Source organism: Takifugu flavidus, chromosome 1 (assembly GCF_003711565.1).
Source record: "Takifugu flavidus isolate HTHZ2018 chromosome 1, ASM371156v2, whole genome shotgun sequence".
NCBI classification, from domain to species: Eukaryota; Metazoa; Chordata; class Actinopteri; order Tetraodontiformes; family Tetraodontidae; genus Takifugu; species Takifugu flavidus.
Genome location: NC_079520.1, coordinates 9,938,453 through 9,958,350, shown reverse-complemented (window position 1 = coordinate 9,958,350; position 19,898 = coordinate 9,938,453). Strand labels below are relative to the sequence as shown.

The 19,898-nt window shown below is 43.6% G+C and overlaps 1 protein-coding gene across 1 annotated transcript; it reads right to left on the bottom strand.

The window, feature by feature from the left end:
* Window positions 1-367: 367 nt before the first annotated feature.
* On the bottom strand, window positions 368-19,104 carry agps (alkylglycerone phosphate synthase). The gene is made up of 20 exons (XM_057038475.1): window positions 18,864-19,104; window positions 17,321-17,410; window positions 16,430-16,520; window positions 16,222-16,342; window positions 16,040-16,114; window positions 15,126-15,197; window positions 14,587-14,666; window positions 13,763-13,843; window positions 13,099-13,224; window positions 12,807-12,915; window positions 10,952-11,079; window positions 10,530-10,581; window positions 9,144-9,220; window positions 8,954-9,066; window positions 7,895-7,964; window positions 7,182-7,243; window positions 6,515-6,604; window positions 5,671-5,770; window positions 5,513-5,570; window positions 368-1,516 (listed from the first exon to the last, which is right to left on the bottom strand). The coding sequence occupies exons 1-20, from the start codon at window positions 19,031-19,033 to the stop codon at window positions 1,395-1,397; spliced, it is 1,887 nt and encodes a 628-aa protein (XP_056894455.1). The 5' UTR covers window positions 19,034-19,104; the 3' UTR covers window positions 368-1,394.
* Window positions 19,105-19,898: the final 794 nt, after the last annotated feature.

Below are 19,898 nucleotides of genomic sequence, written 5' to 3'. Positions count from 1 at the left end.
ATTTACACAATCATCTGCAAGAGCCTGCAGTGTGTGCGCGCGCGTGCGAGTGTGTAAACCGCACCACCCCAGTTGTAGCTCTATTTCTGTTGATAATGGCAATGACGTCTGCAGCATGTGGGTGAAGACGACTCCCAAATGAGCCCATGTGTAGGAAAGAAAACAAAATCCTTCCCGTCCTGAAAGCAACAGTGATATTCGGTTTTACTCTTCTGGATTACGCTGAGCTCGGTGTGACGCAGGTAGAGGGTGTGCAAACATTATCTTTTGACCCTGACCCCTGTGACAACACTGGCTGGAAATACATAAATATATCTAAAGGGTAAAATATCCATATATTAACTGCTGTGTTTAGACGACAGCGACATTTGTGTTGTTTTAGTTCCATTTATTGCACAAAAAGCATGTTGGATGTTACAGTGTTACATGAAAAATAACAAAAGGGAACATCCACAATGACAAAAAAGCTTATGCAGTTGGGAAAATGTAAAATATCAGGTATTATTGTGGTGAAGTATTACTTTAAAACGCCACAGCTGGACAGTGTCGAGCCCATCGGACAGATATGAAGCTTTAAGTTTTTAATATAATTAACAGTTTTGTATCAAAAACTACAGCCGCTGCTTCAAAAACCTTCAGACAGCACAGATGCGCAAACGGGTCCCACTTTCAGGAGAATCGGGCGTTAGCACGCTGATAAACGTCAGCACTCGGCTCTCAGAAGGCTCATCTTTGCATAAAAATACACTGCAGCTGTGCGGGAGGTTCAGGCAGTTACGCAGTCAAACGCATCATCGCCGCACATCTGTGTGTACCGATGCCCTCTTTGGTACGGCAGCACCGAGATCCAGAGGCCTTTATTCACAACTCTCAGTAACAAACCATGTGAGGTACAAAAACAGTGACAGTCAAACTGTCCTGGTCTAAATGGGCCTGGGTGGAACCACTGAACAGAAGACACAGTGGAGACAGAGACACTGACTGTATGGGGTCAGGGGTCAGCAGGAGGAGGCAGATGGAAGCTTTAGAAAGGCACAGAGCTTCAGAGAAAGCATTCATCCAAACAGCGCGCGCACACACAGACACACACACACACACGGGGAAGGAAGCAGGTGACTGGGGGAAAACATCGGTGGAACACAAGAAAATGTGGCAAAGGTGGTGGGTAGTTACTCAACAGCAAAAGCCGAGTTTCCTGTAATAGGACAGAAACAGGACCTCAAGTGCAATTTAGTGTCAAAGAAAATGTTCGGGCAAAACTGTAAATGGCACCAAATGGTAACACACACACACACACACACACACACACACACGCGCGCACTCACACTGTATTTAAAATGACATTTAGTATCTAGTGACCCATTATGCACATGATGCATTTAAGGAGCGGGAACTCAGAGCAGGTTCCTGTTGCCGAAGATGTTATTGGGGTCCACGTAGTCCTTGACCGATTTGATCATCCCCATGCCGACATCAGAGACGGTGTCCCTCATCCACTGTTTCCGAAGTTTCCCCACTGAATGACAGAAGAGAAACAAATAAATATATAAATAGAGGGGAAGGAAGACGAGTGGGGGAGGGGAGGAGAAGCGGCACGGCTGATTGCTCGGCAGGCTGCTGGGAGCCAATCAATCTTGTGAGAGTGAGTGAATAAACAGAGGGTGATAAATGCTTTTATTCAGAAAGGAGAAATGTTTTGCATGGCATGATTTATGGAGCTCAGCAGACTATCAAACTCATTAGGCTCTGTGTGTTCCCAGAGGAGGGGCCCGGCTGGCGGCTGTAGCGGTCCGTCCCCAGCTCCCTCACTCTTGGAGCCATCACTCCCCTCCATTTCCCTCCCACTGGAGTCACTGGAGCATTTTCCCCCCTGTGCACGAGTTCCCTCCTGCAGCTGACCCCGCGGGGCTGTTGTGCTTGCTTGTCCTGAACGCCTCTCCAGGCGGCCCTCTGACCGGGGCCCAACTGCCGAGAGGGCCCCGGGGCCAACCCTTCTCTCTCGGTGGGATGTTTGGCTTGCAGCCACTTTCCACCCCACCTTCCTCCTATAAAACCGCCAGCTTGAAGAGGTGCTGTGGCGTGAAGCCTAGCAAGCCTGGCCACTGCTTCACCAGCTGTCTGGTCCTACATCCTCCACAGCGCTCAGGCCTGACGGGTCCAGGACCCAACAAGAGGTTTTGGTCACTAACCAGGCCAACATCCTGTTAGCCAACTTCCAGTCAGATACAAACTTTTGATGTTATTTCTTTTAATTGGCACACAAAACCAGTCAAAATGGGCTAGAAGGTGCAAAGGTGCATGTTCTACCAGTACACACTGGCAGATTTTAGGCTGTCCGAGATCGTGGGTTGAGGTTCTGATGAACGTGCTTCTCAAAACAGGGGAAATTTAACACTTTGCAGATGTCACAGTCCTGTCACAGTCCGACATTCCATATAATTGTCTCACAATCAGACCTCAGCTGTGGCCCGTGTTTAAGGAAACATTGACCAGTGCAACTCAAATAGCAAATAAATAAACCTTTAGCATCAAGGTAGCGCAGGTCAAATGAACCAGAACACAAGGAAACATGAGTTAGTCCAGTTCATATGATGAAAAACACCAATTCTGAGGCTCAATTGTTCATTATGTTCTACATAACCTGTGATTGTAATGTTATTGTTGTAAACTCTACACTCATCTGCATCTCAGTGGTTTCAAATACAATTAATAAATTGCTAAAATTATGTGCTGTAATTTGAATGTCACAGGCAACCACTTAGATCCTCGTGTATGAGTTTCTTAAATTATCTTATTTTATAAGGGACATTGAGGCACAAAAAGGCAGCCATTTACTTTAAATAAATGCTAATGATCAGTAATTAACATTAATGAATAAAACATTTCTAAAAACAATAGCCAGCCTGTGTAGTAGAAATATGCAGTTATTTGTTCTCAAGTTTTGGACAGAGGTTTAGTAATGATTATTTAATTTGTATCTCAGCTCGAACCCGGCACATATTAAACTAGATATATAAATATATAACTGAAGCTGAACACAGATCGGATCAGAGCTGGTTAAATGTTAACACGTGGAGGAAAGTTTCAAAGAAGCATGCCCATAATTCAAGAGCCAAAAAGATAATTTGGGGAAGATAGCGGACCACAACAGGTGCTGCCTGCTGAAAAGAGTGTAATCACTTCAGATTAGATAGGGGGACCTGGATCTATGAAGGTGTGGGATGGGAGTTTTCACACGCCTCCTTCTTCATCCATCACTGCAGGAGAGCCCTTGTGTTAATCGAGCATGTTGAGGAGGTTCTATCAGTGCAGCCGGGGAGCCCCAGATGGGGATCAGCCATAGCTCATCTCCTGATAGAATGGGGCAGACAGTGGGGTCACCAGGGACTCTGATACCACACGCACCCTCCAGATGGTGACGGGGCAGAGACCAATCAGCTGCTACCCGGTAACTAAGAAAAGTACCCTGCTCTCTCCAACCTCCTCCAGTCTGGCCCTGCCTCTGAGGTTCCACCTCCGTCCCTCCCCTCCTCTCAGGAAAAGAACAGAAAACAGAAGGTGCTGGGACTGCATCATTGCCCCCATCACTGTGATAATTTACACATCTATCTTGCCATTCTCGCTCTTTTTTGCTTGCTATTGCCATCAATCTCAGCGGGCGAGCCTGTGTAGCTGGGACATGCAAACAGGCGCAGGTAGTTTTGCAAATGACTGATTCTTTCTGCACAGTAAATCCTGAGGAGGTGCTGGCAAAATGCTGAAAACTTCCCTAAATCAGGTCACTTTAGTTTCCTATAAGGGCAGTGACGTGTGTGTGTGTGTGTGTGTGTGTTGGGGGGGGTCCACAGTTAGCAAAGCCACAAGGTGAAGTTGATGGGAGCCCCAGGGTGGCCCCTCATACAGAGGACGCTACAACATGATTCTCTTTCCCTCCCTTGGCTTCTCTGACTAATGAGGGTCAGGATATAAAAGACGGGCTAAGTTAGTGGCCCCTGTGCTCCTGTGATAGGGCGGCGTAGCTGTATTGGCCGCCGCAGCGCAGAGCTGATAGATGGAGGAGTCTCCTGTGATAGATGATCAACAGTTCTGAACCAGCACGACACGGCTGACCCATTTAAAGGAGGACACTTCTACCAGTGACTTTACTATAGCACAGAACACAACAATGTAACACATAACCATGGATGGAACAAGAATAAGTGCATTTACTTAACTGCAGTGCTTGGCCATTACTGATGTGTTAGGGCCCAGTGTGGAAACCACATAAAACAGTCACCGCAGAATTATGATTACATCTAAAACTTCTAGGGTTGCTGATTATTCCCCACTCTGATCTTAAATCCAGTGGATTATTTAAGATTATTTAATATACCCCCTGTGAAAGGGGACACTTTAACATGATGTCATTCCCAGCTCTGAATTCTGGGATAAACACACTGCACCATCATCTCAACCCTTGAATTCCACGATCCCCATAGCAACACTGAGAACATGTCTCACTGGCCAATAGTCCCCTTAATCGATCATCAGAGCCACGGCCATAAACCTCGAAGCAGCTTTATTCTACCTTTAACTAAATAATTGAGTGATAAATCTAATTCCATCATTTTTAGGCCGTCTGCAAATTTGTTATGGGTGACAGTCGACACATGGTTGTATTTAACGGGGTTATTATATCCTGCAGTGCGCTACACGCCCAGATTCCTTTACTTACACCCACGCAGCACAACACTGACCTGCTATAAGTGCAGAGAAGCAAAAATATATATTTCCTCTGGTACCCTCCCGCCACCCCATCCTTGACTACATCTGTTTTTTTTTGATACACAAAACCCAGTGAAACTAGCTCCATTTGTCAAGTGTTGATTGTGGGTAGACAAACTGGCCTGTCTGCGCCTAGATAGGAAGCCCACCGTTATTAATCACAATTACAGAGTGGGCCTCGCACATGGGAGCTGCATCAATATCCCCCTCGCCCCCCCAGATACACTCAGCCACCCCGCCCTATCACCTCCCCGTGCTGTTCGAGGTGGCTTGGCCACCGTTTGGAGGTCAGTATACAGCCTGTGATAACGCTGGCATCATTTACCCCAGCCCACTGCCTCCTTTTTATTAGCAATCTTTTAATTTTGAACCCGTCCCCGCCTTCAGGAAAAATTGTGATTTAATAACGCAGCTGATTCACTGCATACTGTTTTTGACAGGTGTGATTAATAGCCGTAAGTGATGTATGAAAACAGCGAGGCGGATGGCAATATAGATAAGGCAGCCATTTCGGTTAGCCCTGATGGGGCCCGGAGAGGCGCTGCCCCGCTCACGTTTCATTTGGTCACTGCTGAAATGAACAAATAACGGAGTCAGAGCAATTCATCTGAGCTGTGGGAACACATGGGGTGTGTGTGTGCGTGTGTGTGTGAACGCTCTAAGGCCAAATGCACCTTATGCACGTGTATTTAACAATGAAACTGGGAGCCTTTCAATTCAGAACACTGATATGTTGAGGCTGCACTACCTCCATGGTGATGTGACAAGCTTCCTCCATTGGCAAGGATCTCTTCTCTAGCTGCATGCTGGGGGAAAAAAAGACAAAAAGCCGGAGTAAGACATGAAATCAAACAGACATGTAACTAATAAAAAAGGCAACCGCAACAAAAAAGTATCAGTTTATACCTCCACTTGTTCATAGACGTGTACTGGATCTCCAAGTCCCCTGTAGTTGAAGGCGAAGTAAAAGTAGACACAAGCGCCAGCGTCGTACGTCTGAGTCACCCTTTGAGTAAAACGGCAGCAGTCAAATTCCGCAGAGTCCAGTAACACAACCAAAACTGTAGAGTCTTTCATTTTGGGGAACAGCTGTCGCGCTTGGGACAGTAATGATGAACAAAGAATGGATCAGTGGGATTTTATGGATTGTTTACTAGAAGAAAAGGGAGTATAAGACATCATGTTGGAAACCAAATGCTTGTCTCTCTCTCTCTACAAGAGCAGGGTGCAGAGACCTTGTTCATTTGACATGCTCCATCACCTGGCACGCTGCCTCTTCGAAGGGTTAAATGGACAAATCAATCATGTGACAGACTGTGGTCAGGAAATGAATGGCTGTGGCACAATCGGGCTGAGGCCTAATCTGTCCGCCATCGGCCAGCAGAAGCCTGGTGCTGCTCAGTTGCCTCGCCGTCTGTTCAGACTGCGCCTCCATGTTTGTCTGTGTGCTTCAGCTAACTTTACACTTCTTGAGGTTAGGAGAAATCTTGGGTGTGCATATGGTAGAAGTAGAAGATTCTTTCATCAGGATAAGCACGGACCTTTTCTGGAACCTGTTTACTCATTCCTGCTTTACATACTAGAAGGTTTGTCCTGATTGGGGAACATTCTCTGGTTTAATGTAGATTCTGCTCCGATTATAATGGTTTAAGTCCTCGACAAAACATACTGGAGATAACAGAGCCATTCAGGGGGTTAGGGGAGATTTTTCTTCAGTCGTTTAGGTTGAACCCTTGCATAACAGCATTACCTGCATGTTGATAAAGGTGGGAACTGCACTCCTTTGTCCTTACACTCCTGAACAATGCGTGCCTTTACGTTTCGGCAAATGTCCAACACCCTGGGAAGAGTAAATAATAAAGAAATGACCACTGACTGAAGAAAACGCTCTCAACAGTAGCATGACTACCACCCTTCCCAGCTCCATCTAAATTAATCCGAATATTAAAGTATCACAAGAGTGAAAAAGAAAAAGAGCAGAGTGCAGAAGGGGCGATAACAATGTTGGTAGAGAAATGGCTGCCAGTCGTCTGTGCAGCCAAGTGTGTAGTGTGGAGGATGGGGAGAGGAATGGATAATGAGCCAGGCACATATGCTCGCCTCAGTGCCCGATCTCTTGGTCTCTCTCCAGACAGGCATGTTCCACAACATGGAGCTATGTGTGCTCCAGAATGTTCAGCATGTGTGTGTTTGGAAAACTAGGATGAAACTGCGTAGAGAATGCAGAACCCACCACATGTGGATGAGATTAAAAAGTGGCTCATGTTCTTGACATGGGAGACACTGATCAGTGTGAAATGTCTGTCAAATTGCGACAGGTTTGTATGCGGAGGAGGGAAAACATCAGCCGACACACAGCCCAATAACTGCTCATCATGCCATGACAGAGAAATGAGTGTGTGACGGTGGATTCTTACCTATCCCAAGGCACTGATGTTTCAAAGGACTCCCCAATCACATAATAATCCATCCCCAGGTCCTGCTCAGGAACAGAATGAGCATTAGTACATGTCGCTGTGGAGATGTTATGTCAGGAATCTTTCATAATCAAATGTGGATTATAATCTAATTCATGGCCGAAGTAAAAAAAAAAAATTGTTCAAGATGTTAATTGAGTTTCAAGAGGCTGTAGATTTATTTATTTGAATCATTTTCAGATTAGAATGAATTTCATTTTCTGGAGATGCCCACTCACTCGCATAAAAAGGCCCATCAGAGATGTTCTTGCCTACTACACATGCATCAGAATCAGCCTGCCAACATTGTTGTTTACCCTGTACATGCTAGTTTTTGACTATGAAAAAAATATTTCTCATGTCAAGCAAAATGAAGACTTTTAAATAGACCCAGAATAATAAAAATCATCATGATTCAAGAAGTAATGACTAATAAAGATCATCTCACAATACTCTTGAGATATTGGCTGCAAAACCAGTGATCTCAAATGATCAAAGTCCGTGTTGGACCCCTGACAACAACTGTGACCACGTCGAATCAACCCTGCTGAGGTCACTCTCTCTGCTCCACACTATCCCATCTCCTTTCAGACCGTGTCCTCCTGGCCTGCCACACCTACTCATCAGCTCTACAGAGAGAAAGAGACAGGGGAAAAGCCAGAGGAGTGACCCACCCGGAGGTAAGCGATGACGAAGGTCAACATGTAGCCTCTCTGTCCATTGTCCTCTCCAGCTGCAAGCCCCCTGAAAGCAGATAAGAAGGTTAATATTCAACGGCTCTTTTCTTTTAGCTCTGTTGGTCAGAACGAGCCCCTCACAACAGCTGCCCGAGAGTCCGTCAATCCAACAATGCAAGGATCAATGAAACCATGCTCTGTGCATCGCCACAGGTCAGCCACACATCCATCACCTGCAGTGGGTAATCAAATTTTCATCTAGCACCCAAACTAATCAGGCCAAGCTCATTACAAAATCACTACATCGATTTTTAACCTTCTTCCTGTTCCTCAGCACCACAAGAAAATATCTGTCACAGAGCCACAGCCATCCATCACTGGCACTTGATCTGATGTGTGACCACGGTTTATTTGACGTGATGCAATAAAACGCAGGATGCCATGTGTAGCTGACAAGTTTCTTATGATTTAATTGCTGGATCCTACACGGGCAAGATCAGCTACCTGCAAATATGGGTAGTGAACCACAACGACAGCAGTGATCAATAAAAAAAACCCTGAAGTACCTGAGGGTCTACTGCAAAGGGCTGCTGTTAAGGTCAGAAATAAATAGGAAGGAATTATTAATATTGCATTAGTTAAAATACATCTTGTTTTTTATGATGACAGTTAAACAGGAACTCTGCGCCAGCAACTGTCAACCAAGAGCAGAACGCACACAATCGTCCTCAGCCTGACAGGTGATTGACTGCCAACTAAAGTCATGATTGAACCGTTCTGTGATCAATCACAACAATCTGTCCTCTCTCACTGTGCTGTCCTGAGGGACAAAGCACCAAACGTCCTTTAACACAAAAGTGAGGCCGACTAGGGGACCTCTACCGGTGATCCATCAATCTACAACAAGACAAATCTCTATTTGAGCAGCCATTGTTTAGTTGCACAGCTAAAGTGACATCAATACGTCACCTTTTAACTAAGGAGTTGGCATTTTTACACTCCTGAGATCTCTGTGCTTTTTACCTACACTGCCAGAGAGAAAAAAGCAACACGTACCCGAACTTTGCAGCGATGTCGTAAACTTGCTTCTCGTGCTGCAGGACCTTCTCCCGGTTTCCCTCAAACAGCAGGGTGGCCACACACAAGTGGTTGGGGTCAAAGCCTTTGAACTGGTGATTGAAGCAGTCGATTCATGTCTCATGAAAACCACCCGAGGTGGGTGCTGGTCGTGACATTGTTGCTTTACCTTCGTGATATAAAACTTCTTCAAACCATCCAAGAAAGAAGTGAAAATGGAAGACACTTGAGGCTTCAGTGCATGACCTGTGACACGAGACAGGAGTCAGAACGGAGCCTGAGAAACAGGTTTTCTTTTTCAAAACACATTTGTCATTGCCTCTGTCTGCATCCTTCAGTGCTCTACGAAGGCAAAGGAGCTGTATTTATTTGGAGGCTTCAAACAAAAGGAGGAAATATAAATGTAACATTGGAATAACTTTACAACTGCCCAGTGGCTGCCAGTGATGGTGACTATAAATCAGAGGGTTTCCAAAGGGAAGTGGGGCTGACACGGCGATATCCGTCTTCCTCACCCACACTTTTTGATTTATTCCTGATCGGACGCACAAAAGCGCCTGTGGACAAGTGAAAATGAGGGGCTAGGGCCAATGGGATGGTTATCAATCACGGCAAGGAAGTCATGGGTGATGTCACAGAGACTTAACAGTTCATTTATTTCCCCCCATGCTCGAGTCTCCTCATCACTTAGTGTCCTAATTGTTTCCATTCCAAAATCTGACTGATGCTCTTGAATGTTCTTCACAGCTATCATACAGGTTAATTACATACAACATTGAAATAGCTTAAATTATACTGAAGCTAATTTGCTTTCACCCTTAATTCAGTGGCTTGTTTGTTTGTCCTATCAACACACACCGCCACCGAGCATAACCTCCTCATTTTTCATCACGGTCACAGGCAGGTGGGTTTTTTTAGTCACCCCAATCTGAACAAGACTCATGAACTTTTACTCACCCAACACCACGATGAAAAGTGAGGAAGACACACTAATAATCCCGAGAAGGTATCATAGAGCCATGAGTTTTAGTTATTAGTGCAAAACCTGGTCACTTCATCTTCCCTGCTTAATGCTAAAGAAGTGCCTACACTGTGAAAAGTGGACATACAGCGGAGATAATGAGATCCCTGGAGAGCTGGGAACTTTACAGAGATATCCAGCAATGCCCAGTACATTCAGCTGGATTGTAGCTAACAACATTATATAATCTCCATGCAACAACTACTTAATTTTCAGCAGGGCCATTTTTCATTTGGCTTCATTTCATTTTATTATAATAAATAAATGGGAGCAGATTTTCAGCTGCAGAAATGATTCAATTAAACAATTCTGGACTGAACAGGGTAAAATAATTGCATGAAGCACCAGTGCCACTTATGTTTCTTCTTTTGAGGGTATACAATTAATAACAAACATTCCCAAAAAAAAGAACATATGAAGATTTAAAATCATATTTTAATCTAAATAAATTATCATCTTGCAGCACTTCCAGACCTTAAATGAGATTCATGCAAAAGCATTATACTGCACCGAGGTGTGGATAAACTGACTTACCGAATTTAAACTGTTCGTTATCCATGAGTCTTATGGATGCTGGAGCACACCTCTGAAAAATAAAGTGTTCATTTTGGAATAACTGCTGTGATGCTTGCTTTATTCAACTGGTCTAGTAAGGGGATGCACTACCTAAATACATTTGGTAAAAAACACAAACTCATACTCAATATTATATTATATATTAACAATATTATTATCTTGGTTGTGTTTGGGGAAAGAAGCTCCAGTGGGCAATGATTTTCCCAATTAGCTTCATGTTTCTGAATTAACTTACATTGTTAAAGATAATACACCACAATGCCATTAACCAAGATGATTCAAGCTTAAACAGGAAGGTTTAAGCTTGGTTTACATGACAATAAGACTCTTTTTACCATCCTGCTGTAAATGCCTGCAAACAGGAGAGATTAACATTTTACCTGTTTGGCGACCTCTCGAAGGCAAGCCACACCCTGCTCAAAGTTAGGGAATACTACCGAGCCGTACTTCTGATACTCTGGCATGGGACGAATCTTCATGGTTACCTCGGTAACCACACCCAGGGTTCCTGCGGAAGAATCATCACAGATTATACAAGTAAACCCCTCTTAGAGCACCTAGTTAAAGCGGTGGTTTCCCAGAGTCTCATATTTCCAGACTATATCTGGTTTTCTACTGCACACCAGGGGGCCACTGGCATTTAGTGCAGAAATTAAACAAGGCCATATCAAACACAGTGAGGCAAACGGAGGTAAAACTACCCCAAAAGACCCCGGAAACTGCCCCTTAATACCAGCTGAGACATTCCATATGTAAAAAAAATTATAGGTTTGAAATTAATATAACTTGTAGGTGTTTTTATCTAAAATATAACAGAATATATAGAATTTATAATGATTACTTGGCTGCAGACCTAATATAAAAGATATGAACTCTGGAGGTCAGTGGTTTATACTGAATTGTGACCTTTGTGGGGACATCGTTTGCATGAAAGGAGAGGTTTCCATTTATCTGTAATATCTGTTAAAAAACATGCTGTAATGACCCTGGAGGAAACATGTGACTCCATCAGACCAGTCCAAAAACTCCTCCTTCATCCACTGAAGGAGGGAGGGAGGAGTTAGAGAGGGAGAGGGAGAGAGAGAGAGAGGAAGAGGGAGAGAGAGAGAGAGAGGAAGAGACAATCACAGACAGGCGGAGGGCGAGAGGAGGCGGGGCCAAGCTTGAGGAGGAATTGATGTTGTACTACTGTGGAATAAGAAGAGGCAATAAAGACCAGCAAGGTCAGAAAAACACTTGTTTGGATTAAAGTCATGAAAAACTGGACTGCAGCCATCTGTTATATAATCTCTACTCTAACAAGCTCATCTGAGTATCTGATGGTTTTCTAAAGAAAGAGTACATGTGGTCATTTTGTTTTCACCATTAAGAAGCAAATGATTAAAAATCTAATTGTCTTTGCATATTCAATTACCACTGGATGGCTAATTAACGTATTTTACATCCTTGGTGTCTGAGAGGAGTTTAAAATAGATTATCATCGACCGCTCTGGACATTCTTCACGAGCCACAACTGAGTAAACACGTTGCATTAAAGATATTTTCAAAAAGCTGATCAGACCTGTTTGATCCTAGTTTGAGGAAATAGAAAATGTGTTGTCAGAGTGCGGAACACCTCCTTCAGACTGAGGAGGTCAATGATGTTGATGATAGCGTGATGTGGGCGATAGAAACGGACATCAGACTTAAGATATGACATCCATCAACATGTTTTGGTACAAACTGGCACAAATGAAACCGATTTGATTTCATTTTATATGGCAGATCATTTTATATGGAAATTCATCTGACTTTTATACAGCGTATTGGTGCTCATTTTGCTATTAAGATTCCTGCTAATGAGTACAAATGTGATCCCAGCTCAGCCAGGGAGCAGATTGCGGAACATTGTAGGGCAAATATGAAGTTTGCATGCACAGCTGTTTAACACAGAAATGCCAGGAGTCGCTGAACCCCCTCATTATGTAGGGAGAACCTGGCATATGGCAGTATTCTCTAAGGGCACGAGGACAGGGTACTACAGATGGCAAGGGGAGAACAGTTACTAGTTCCTAGCTAACATCGCCACTGATCAATTTTCTACCTGAGCCAGTTAATGTTTAAGGAACCCAACATGTGAGAACTTGCCTGATGTTACTATTTGAGCCCAAAGCCTTACTCGCACATTCTTTTAAAAAGCAAACATATGAGCACATGTTGCGGCGCACCAAAAATCACATGAGAAGGGGAGCAAACCTTCTGAGCCCATGATGAAGTGGTGAACGTCCGGTCCTGTAGACATGCGAGGACCTTGACAGCTCTTTTCAATCACCCCTCGTGGTGTCACCATCTTCACATGGACAACCTGTCGAAAGGAAAAACAAAAGAGTCAGATATATGTTCTGTCAGAGATTCCCCACCTTGATAAAAGGATTTCAGAAATCTGCTGATATTTCCCATCTAATTTATGCTGCATGAACTCTAGTGTTGTGACTGCCCCCTAGTGTTCATATCAAAGCTGAGAACAAAGGTTATGAGGAAAGCTCACCAGGTCCTCGATGTTTCCGTAGATATTTTTCTTCATGCCTGATGCTCTAGTTGCTACCCAGCCACCAAGAGAGCTGAACTCCATGGAGTCAGGCTCATGTCCTGTACAGTAGCCGCTCTCATTAAGCTGTTGAAGAATAAAATGTCACATGCATTTGTTCAACTAGAAAACAAACCACATGGGTGGAAACCTACATTACAGGGATCAGATCGTGGCCTTTCTACCAGTTATCCTCCAAATACAACACTAGGGAGAAAAATAACCCCAACAGAAGCACCCAGTGTGAGTTAAGCCAGGTCTGGTTTTATCACAGTGATTCCCTGGAAGGCAGTTTAATTTAGAACCATCTGCTCCATCAAAATGCTCCTAATGCTCAGACAGACTCCGCTTATGATGCAGCTCACGCACTCCTTCACATCAAATACTTGCTATTACTGAATTTTTCTGAATTAGCTGGATGTGCCATCTGCTCATGACGGCTGCCTCACTCACTAATCTCTCCCCTACAGCACTCTGTTCTGGCCTCCTACTCCCTGTTAAATGTACCCAGGTACCATCAGGAAACCCCTGTGTGTAAGAAATCGCACAGACCTGCAGCTAGCTGGTCATTTTTATAATAAAGTGAGCGTTTTCTCTGGAAGGAGGATGGATGAGCAGTACTTACCAATCTCTCCAAATCCTGACCAACAATGCCAGCCTCCACACGGGCAGTTAAATTTTTCTCATCGATCCACAAAATTTGGTTCTGGGAAAGACACAGTTCATTTCAATAGCTCTTAGCGCCATTTAAAATAAAAAGGTGCAATTTATTTCAGACGGTCCCTTGACAATTTGCCTAAAACTATAGAAAATTGGCTTCTGCTTCTGATTGTTCCACGTCTGGAGACAAATGGGAGCAGAGGGGCTTCTGGGACTCACACAGCTTTTAATTCAACATTCAGTTGCAAATATGTACACCTCCTGTTCAGGCTGCCGAGGGCCTCCCCTACCTGTGTGGGGTCTCTCTCACCTGCCATCAATTGCTGTCCAGAGATAATAAATATAGTCCCCTGTATAGATACTGTCATTTACAGTTAAATGAAGGGGAATAAACCCATTTAATCTTCACATCTATAAGAATAAAACCCTTGAATATGTACGTTCTTCTGGGGACTAGACATACTATTTATAGTTTTAATATTATGTAAACATTACATAGGGGTCAAAATAGGTGACCAACTCTCAATGGGATGATAAATCACATATTATACCCAGAGGAAATTTGTTCACTTTTCTGACAAAAGATGATGCTTAAAGTAAATGATCTTAAATATATTTTAATAAAAACAATGAGAAATGCTGGTATATCCTCTTAGAAACAAATGACAGCATTGTATATGTCGAGACAAATGCTGCACAGCCTGTTAATTCTGACCTCGCACTGAATCCTACAGCAGTAATAGTTGATATCTGACTACAGTTCCCCCCTTAGTTGTTTATAGTACGAACCATCTGTGAGGTATCCAAGGAGACAATGGAACGCGATTCCTCTGGGGGACACTCCAGGGCACTGGAGACACTGGTGCCTCCTGAGACATAAAAAGCAAGTTAGCTGGAATGAAACTGTACGAGATCACAACCTATTTGAGTGTGGTGTCAGACCTCAATACATGTGCTCATAGCATAGAAAATAAACTATTTTATCGGATATGACTTTAAGCAGCTGTTTTAGTCACAAGATGCATGCGAAAACTAAGAATAATAACAATGTCTCAAGAGTGGATGATGTTTGTTTTATTTTTGTTTTAAAAAAGGCTTATTTGATCAGCACTGTAGAGACAAACAACTTTTTAAATGGAGGCTTTCTGTATTCTGACTAGTGTGCTCCAAATATATTCTAACTTAATGTGCAATTCTCTAAATTATGCAACACCATTAATTATAACATCTCATAACCTCAGGTAATAGCATGAAATCTAAATAGACAACAGCCTGTACAGTATGTAATAGTTTATTTTGTTTACTGGCCAAAGGTGTGTACAACTCACCTCCGTATGGAATTAAGCACACATTGTGTTTGCATGCCAGCTCTACAATTTTAACAACATCATTGTGACAGCCTGCAAAGACACAAAACCGTGTAGTTGTTTTTTTGAATCAAGAAGCAGACAAAATCAATGAAAAATACACGTTTGTGAGCACGAAAGCAATGGGAGCTGCTTTCTGGCAGGGATGATTTTGATTTGCTGGGTTTTCTGATTTGCTCAGGGCGGACCTCGGGCACAATTACACTGCACGAAGCGAGGCTCTCTGGGGTGGGCTGTGCAGGATCAATAAAAACCATCTCTGGCCAATCACAGAGCCCACATCCATTCAGGCTGGAGTGGTGAGCAAGTGGAGGAAGCAGCAATGCCTTCCTACGCAGGTGTCTGTTACTCCCCTCAAGTAATGAAAAAATCCTGGATTCTGGCTTGTTTTACGACACAATGAAGCACTTCTGTCGGCAGGTTATAGCTCAACAAATAAAGTGGTGCGAAAACACAAAAACTTGGCCAATAGGTCTCATTAAACAAGACTAACAAGATAGATAATGTACAAATATGAAAACTCTGCATACAGACTTGTAGTGATTTGCTGCCCAGTCGGGGGGATGCTAATCAAGCTTTAACTATCAGACAACAGTCATTTATATGATAAAATAGTGCCAGCTGCAGCAAGAGAAAACCAATCTTGGAATCATAATTCATGGTTGTACTGTGAAGTAGTGTGCCGTGGCGTAGTGGGTGTCAGATCGCCCCAATGACATCTCTTATTACACCTCCACTCATACATTTTAATATTTTACCTCTGCAGAGATTAACCCTTTAAATCACCTGAGTAAACGGTGGGATCTGTGATGCTATGGGGAGAAACACAGCCCAATAATAAAAAAAACTAGAGATAACGCAGGTTGTGGACTCACTTGGCCATACCACCATGTCTGGAACACGACCAACTTTCCCTTCTCGCAGAGCAAAGATCTCATGTAAGCAGTGGCCTGGCAAAGAAATACAGGAAAGAGAAGAGACACTGAACAAAAAGCTATCTAAAAATATACAGACAAAGTGGGAATGTTTTTGTATGCAGGGTGCCTGTCTGTCTTACCATGACCGCGGAACACCCGGTCCTCGGCCTCAAATGAGATGGGGATGCCGGTGGATTTTAGCTCTTCAACAAACGCGTCATTAAGGGTTGGAGGCAGTACAGCACTGCTGTTCAGAATGGCCTGGAACAAAAACCACTGTGTGGTGGGTAACTGTGGCTCTGCCATTCAAGGAAGATAGGCATATAAAATATCAGTATCAACACTCACTGTTGCTGGTGTTTTATGCTGCAGATTGGCTCCAAATGTGCTTTCAAACCAATCTTTCAGCCCAGGAATGAGCAAACCACTTAGTCTGTACCTGCAATTGAAAAGATGGGGGGGGGCAGACGACGGCATCCAATTAAAACTGTTGAACCGAGTTTCATTTCAATAGGATTTCCTGTAGCAGCTGTCCAAGCCCCAATTTGAAAACATCTAAATTCTTGGCTGGATTTATCTATTTGGAAAACAAGGCCTGCAACTAATAAGAACAGAGTCTGTTGCTATTAAATAGCCAAAGCAGCTGGACCAGTTTCTAGTATGTGATACCACTCACCATCCCCTAAAAACTAAGGTGCTGCCCAAAGCCTGAAATATGAGACGGTCTTTAAAATAAATCACAAATAAAGTTAAATAAACTCTAAAGCATCTGCTTGCTTGTGAGCAGGGATGTCTTAATACAGACCACATCAATGTGACACAGGGTTCATTTCTATAGACAGCGACACTAAAACTACTAAAACAGCCACTATATCTAGTGTAAAAATAAAATCCTACACTGACATTTCTATCTAAAATGTTCTTCCCGGCACATTCAGAGAACAAATCTGCTTCCCCTAACTTCCCGGAGACATACCAACACAACCTGTTCCATTTCTGAACATACTGGAACATGAGCAGCTTGTTTTTGGAAAGGCTGACCTCAGTAGTAATTCACCTCACAGCCAGTAGGTGGCAGTAGCACTGCATTACTGTGAGCGTGGGACGGAGACAACGCCTGCATTCATACTGTGGAATCTGTGGACGTCTGAGTTTCTTGTTTCATATATGTAGTTCCAAATTACAACATAGAAGCACAAACAGCATAGGTAAAAGCATTAACTGGAAGCAATACTGTACCTTTTGCCGGTAAATTCTGCTTGACCTTTTTTATTAAAGAAGAATCTTGAATCGCTGTAGCCCCACCCATTCCATTTCATGATCTCCTGCCTGTTATGCACACAAATAGTTGCAAAGATGAGTTCATATGCCTGACAGTGAGGTTGATAAGAGATTAAATCTAACCGACGGAAAAGGTGATGATGATCCATTTTAAGCAGTGATGCTGTACATTCTAGTCAACAACGCTCCTCTGGGCTTACCTTACCTCGGTTTGACACGGGCAATTTCAACATGACAACGAGAATAAGAAAATGCAGGCCTACTACCAGGGTCACTTCATGCTGACTTTTTCATGTGCCCTGAAATAAGTCTTGTTTCATTTAGACAATAACAACCCTCAAATACATATAGGATGTGGCTGGCAGTGCTCTGCAGAGCCCCGGTGTAGACAAAACATAGAGAGTGTTCTGGTAGCAGGGGAAAGTGCCAGAACACTATCAGAGCACTGCCGAGGTACCCTCGAGCAAGGTACCGAACCCACAAAATGCTCATGGGGCACTGTGGTGAACTAGCCACTCATCCAGGGGTGGACCCTGGCCTTCACCCATGTGCTCCATCCCCAAAAGGGATCAAGTGGTGAGACAGACAAGAATTCTGAATGAAGGTGGCAGAATGGATCCATGAATATGGTTTGCCTAAATTCAGAGATAAGATCACATTGTAGAACAGTCTAAAATATGAAACAGATGTTCTGAAAATCATATTCCTTGGTCATCTCCAACTAATCTTTATAGCAGTTCTACAGATTTAGAACTTCAAAACACCAAATAATAATAATAAAAACTACACTTTTCCTTCCACAACGCCAGAGGCCACTGAGATGAGTTGATATTAGGGCGGTAAATCAATGATTTCTGTTTGGGTGGAAGCTCGTCAGCCAACTTCAGGTCTGCAGGTCTGGAACAGGCTGACACTAGATGTCACCACAATGGTGTCGTCAGCTCTGAGGAACCGGGCTGGAAGTCAGACCACTACTTATTCTGGCCAATCAGGCCTTCGTGGAAGACAAGAGCGGAAGACAATGCAGCCACAACGTTTCAATTAATTTCAGATAGTGGAAGCGACAGTTAAAAAAAACAAAATCAGCAGAGTTAATACACAGAACTAGCAGCAAAAGAGCAAAGACAGCTTTTCCAATAAATGCTATTAAATTATAGGCAGGCGCGGCGGTTGAGAAATCAAGCATTTAAATGTTCTTCAACACGCCAGAGACAAATGTGCTTTTTGCCAACTTTGGCAAAGTCGACATTTCATTCTGAGGGAACTCGCCGCGCCCTCAGAGGCGAACGAACGCCAATTAGTCTGCAGCTAAGCTCGGCTAGCTAGCGAGCCCAGTCGCACCGTCCTGTCACTGCTGCCCACCAACCACTGGGGCTCTGCATGACAGTGCAGGCTTTTATGCCGCTTCCTAAAGCACCGGTCTCCTTAAGTTTGGCTTGATGAGTAGATAAAACCAAAGACGTTGGACTCTTTAAGCCCACCAGTGTCCAGAGCCTCGTACCTCCTCCTCGGCACCGTCTTCCCATCACCGGAAACATCCGTGTTGCTCCTCTGTGCTTTGCACTCCGCCGCAGAGACAGCCGATTCGCTTTTTTGCAAATGTCCGGCAATAATTTTAAGTCTTTGCTGTGCAATCTTTTCCCTATCAGAGCTACCGCTGCTGGCCGCCATGCTGCTTCCGTGTTTGTGAAGGGAGGGAGCGGAACCATGAGCGGCCCGTCAGCCGTCAGAGGTCAGGAAGAGCGAGCGCGCTGCCTTCACGGGCGGTAGGAATCTGGCGCCACAATATTGAGTAACCGAGACTTGAGTGGGAATAGTTGGATTTATTTTTCACGCACTGGATGATGTACGTCTACGTTTTGGATCGGTCTTCTGTTACACCTGTTTGGAGGATATGCATATTGTTCAATAAATCTATGTAAAAAAACAAACAACAAAAAAGACACCTGGTTATGGATATAATTTTACAAATCTTAAGAGTCTCAATGACCTTGAAATATAGTGCGCTCGAGAAATGCCAAATGCTTTCTTTGCATTATTTGTTAAATAGTCAGGGAATGCTAACCACGTGATTAGAAATAAGGGGCAATCTTAAATCAAGTGATAATAAGCCGACGGGTAAATGTCACAACAAATGGTTTCATTTTTTTCCCCCCGCCATTAGATCTATATTGAAACCAGATCACAGGCTCGCTCCCGTGGGAGTCCTTGGAGGGGTACGTGAATGCACCGCTTAATGAAATTCCCATCATGCAACTGTAATATACAGTATAAGCGGGTGCCTACGTCACAGGTTAGGACTAGAATTAACAGGCAACTTGCAAAACAGCTGGGACATACTAGTCTAGTCTAGAAGAACGAGTCCTCCTAGAATCGTTATTCAAAATATTTGCATATTGAAGAAAGTAAGAAGTTGAGTCAATATGCTCCAAGACCTGAAGGTAATAATATAAAATAATCTCATAGAGTGACTTTCTTTAAGAATAAGTCCCCGATTTAGCTGCCATGGAACCAGCTAATTAATAGTAAACACTGT